Here is a 3,543-nt window from a genome sequence, read left to right on the forward strand (position 1 = left end):
TATACCGAATGAACACATTTAGATCCCAGTGCATCTTGATAAATGATAATCAAATATAAATACAATGGGCTGATCAACTTGTCAACTCTTCAATCAGGGACATCAGCTTGGAGTAAGACGATCCATTCACCATCAATGCTATTTTACATTTCTCACTCATTTCCTTGACCTTTCTCCTGATCTCATCAGCATTGTTCATCAAGAACGTAACACCTCGCTCCACGTCTTCTGCCCACACCAGATCCCCACCCATTCTATAATTCAATCTAATCTCAACCGCTAAACTTAACTCCTTAACCATCTCGAACGCATTCATTTGTTGTTCAGCGTACAATGGCCACGTGGCAATCGGCACACCATACCACAAGCTCTCTAATAATGAGTTCCAACCACAATGCGACACGAAACCCCCAATCGCCTTATGAGCCAATACCTTTGCTTGTGGGACCCAACCACACACTAAACCAATCCCAGCCGTTCGTTCCAAGAATCCATCTGGCAACACATTCTCGTGGTTTTCAAAATCCATAGGGTCCTCTAATTGGGCCTTCGGGGGCTCCCTTAAAGCCCATAAGAATCTGACTCCGGCCTGTTCAAGCCCAATTGCAATTTGTTCAACTTGAGTTGCCTTAAGACTTCCCAAGCTTCCAAAACAAAGAAGCACCACAGATGCCAGAGGCTGCTGGTCCAGCCACTCCATGATAAGCTTATATTGGGCTGGGTTTGGATTCCATTGAGCCGACCCATTAAGATCCAGAATCGGCCCAATTGGATAAACCGGTGGCAACTTTGAATCACGAGAGAGCGATTGAACTGCATGAGGCTCAAGCTCCTGAAACGTATTTACCACAATGCCCTTCGTTTCCCTGTACCTTCTGGCATGTTGTGAAATCCAAGAAAACCCATCGTTCCCCTTCATCACGAGGTTGGGCAAAACGCATCTCGGTACCGGGTTCTTGTAACTCGGGATGGACAACTCTTCGTCCGAGTCGAATTGGGAAAGGTGAAGCATAAAGCCGAGGAAGCTCGCCGGCGAGGCGAAGAAGAGGTAGCAAGGGATTGAGAGCTCGGTGGCGACGTCGATTATGGGGGTGGAGAACATGTCGACAAACAAACCGGCTAGTCGCACCGAGTCGCGTGTTGAATCGGTTGACTCAGTTGGGGTGAGTTGAAGGAGCGCGTCTCTGACGTGGCTCGTATGTTTCTGTATGAGGAGGGAGAGGAATCCGACGGAAGATTGGTAGTCATCGGGTGCGGGAGGGTCTACGGGGGGGAGGCGGAGGAATCGGATGTTGGTTGGTGAGGCGGAAGCGAGGGATTGGGCATAGATGTTGAGGAGTGGTCGCTGTGACATGGTTATGATGAGGAGGGTCGCAGAGAATCGAGGGTGGTGTTTAGTTAGGAGGTTAGCGAATTCGACGATTGGAACGAGGTTTCCCATGGCTGGTGCAGAAATGAAGACTAGCTCCAATCTGGTCATGGTGAGTGTTGATGACGGCGTGTAGCTGGGAGAGAGGGATGATAATTGATGAGTTGTTGGATACTGGCATGATGGATGGGGTATCAATAGTTCAATTTAATACAGAAAACTAAAGAAAGAATCAAATAAAATAATATAGTAAAAAAATATAAGATAATGTATATTTTTTGTTTTTAAAAATTTTAAAAATTTAAGATTTTTTTATTTTAATTTAATTTATTTTTATTTTTAATATTAAAAATATGTTTTAATTTTATATTTATAAATAAAGTTGAATTTTTATTTTATTAAATTTATCTTTTTTTTATATTCTTTATTATTATTTAGTTTTTATTTCTCTTTTTACTCATTAATTTTTAAGAGATCATATCATTATTTTTCTCATATTTAATTCTTCGGCTATGATCATCATTGTTAACATTGTTACTGTTACGGACCTGACTATTGAATCCCGCACCTAGAATGACCTCTGACCTAGATATTTAGGGTTGGCCTCACTCCCTCTCTCTAGAAGGCACAAACCAACATCTACATTTCTAACCAATATTCAAATTTAAATACCTCTCTTATCTTAGCTAGATAAGATAAGATGAGATATTTCCACTAGCTATATAAAGGGGAGCCAAAGGCCCTCTCAGGTACGTCATTCATCTCATTCACTTTATATCTTTCAGATCCATTCTTACTTGGGCGTTGGAGTGTCTTTGTAGATACTACCCCCCATTGCTCTAGATAGACGATCCGTCAACCGCCTCGACTCGCCAGTTCCCGATCCATCTCCCAACCCGTATAAGAGACTTCTTGTACATTGGCGCCGTCTGTGGGGAACTACAATGTCGTGGCGGCATAGTGGATAACCCCGAGGAGCAATTCCAAGCTACCACCACAACTCACACACACGAAGTCCAACTCCCGAACACCAGGAGAGCACCCGTCCCACCCACGGGAAGATAACAAGTGATGTACATTGCCAACCAAACCACCTCAGCAACAACCAAAAGAAGACAACCGCCCACTTTCTAAAACCCGGGCCCCTGACTGCCTCGGAGAAAAGGTAGTCCAAATAATCCAAGAACTGTGTCTCCGGGTGCAAGACCTCGAGGGCCGGGTTACGACCAAGGAACGGTATCACGCGGAACACGAAAGCCATGCGACTTCTAAAACTCGATCTCACCGTGAAACCAGGAACAACAGATCACCGGAACGGTGACACAGCAAGAGACACCGACGTGAAGAAGACGACCGACGGCACCACCGGGAAACCAAGCAAGCAAGAAGCGAACATGTGGTAATGGGAGCCACCCCTTTCATCGAAAGAATTCTAAGAGCCCAGCTTCTAAAGGGCTTTGACAAGCTCACGGACTTGAAATACGACGGGACCAAAGATCTCTAGGAACACCTAATGGCCTTTAAGGCGATGATGAACCTAGAAAGGGCCGCCGACGCGGTCCGATGCAAGGATTTTCCAATAACCCTAGCCGGTCCTGCAATAAAATGGTTCAATGCCCTCCCAAACGGCTCCATAGCCAGCTTTCATGACATCTCCAGGAAGTTTATGGCCCAATCCACCACCAGAATCATCAAAGTCAAGCACCCCATTGGCTTACTCAGAATCACCCAGAGACAAGACGAATCTACGAGGAAATACCTCGATAGGTTCAACGATGAGTGCCTCACAGTCGACGTGCTCACGGACTCGGTCGCTAGTCTCTGCCTGACCAACAGACTCATGAACGAAGACTTCTGAAAACACCTTACCACCAAGCTGGTTTGGACTATGCACGAAATCCAAAGCGTCGTAAGGGAATACATCAACGACGAAGAGGTGAGCCAAGTCGTAGCTATCAATAAACGACAGCACGACAATACGACACCTCGCAATAACCCGCCACCAAAAGAAACCCAGAAAGAATACTCCAAACCAGCAAACACCAACCGAACACCCAAGGTGGGAAAGTTCTCGAGCTACACCCCCCTGCCCGCTCCCATCACAGAAATCTACCACCAAATAGCATAATGTGATCCTCCCGAAAGTAGGACAACTGAAAGAGTGGACAACGGCA

The 3,543-nt window shown here is 45.6% G+C and overlaps 1 protein-coding gene across 1 annotated transcript; it reads right to left on the reverse strand.

Moving 5' to 3' along the window:
• Positions 1-1,534, reverse strand: LOC130970213 (UDP-glycosyltransferase 43-like). The gene has a single exon (XM_057896222.1). It carries the CDS (start codon positions 1,478-1,480, stop codon positions 74-76), a length of 1,407 nt encoding a protein of 468 aa, XP_057752205.1. The 5' UTR covers positions 1,481-1,534; the 3' UTR covers positions 1-73.
• Between the last annotated feature and the right edge of the window lie 2,009 nt (positions 1,535-3,543).

This window comes from Arachis stenosperma, chromosome 3, assembly GCF_014773155.1.
Source record: "Arachis stenosperma cultivar V10309 chromosome 3, arast.V10309.gnm1.PFL2, whole genome shotgun sequence".
NCBI lineage: Eukaryota > Viridiplantae > Streptophyta > Magnoliopsida > Fabales > Fabaceae > Arachis > Arachis stenosperma.

What these genes read in the sequence shown, in the direction of transcription:
- LOC130970213 (XM_057896222.1), bottom strand. Translation starts at nt 1,480, where the DNA reads ATGACCAGATTGGAGCTAGTCTTCATTTCTGCACCAGCCATGGGAAAC.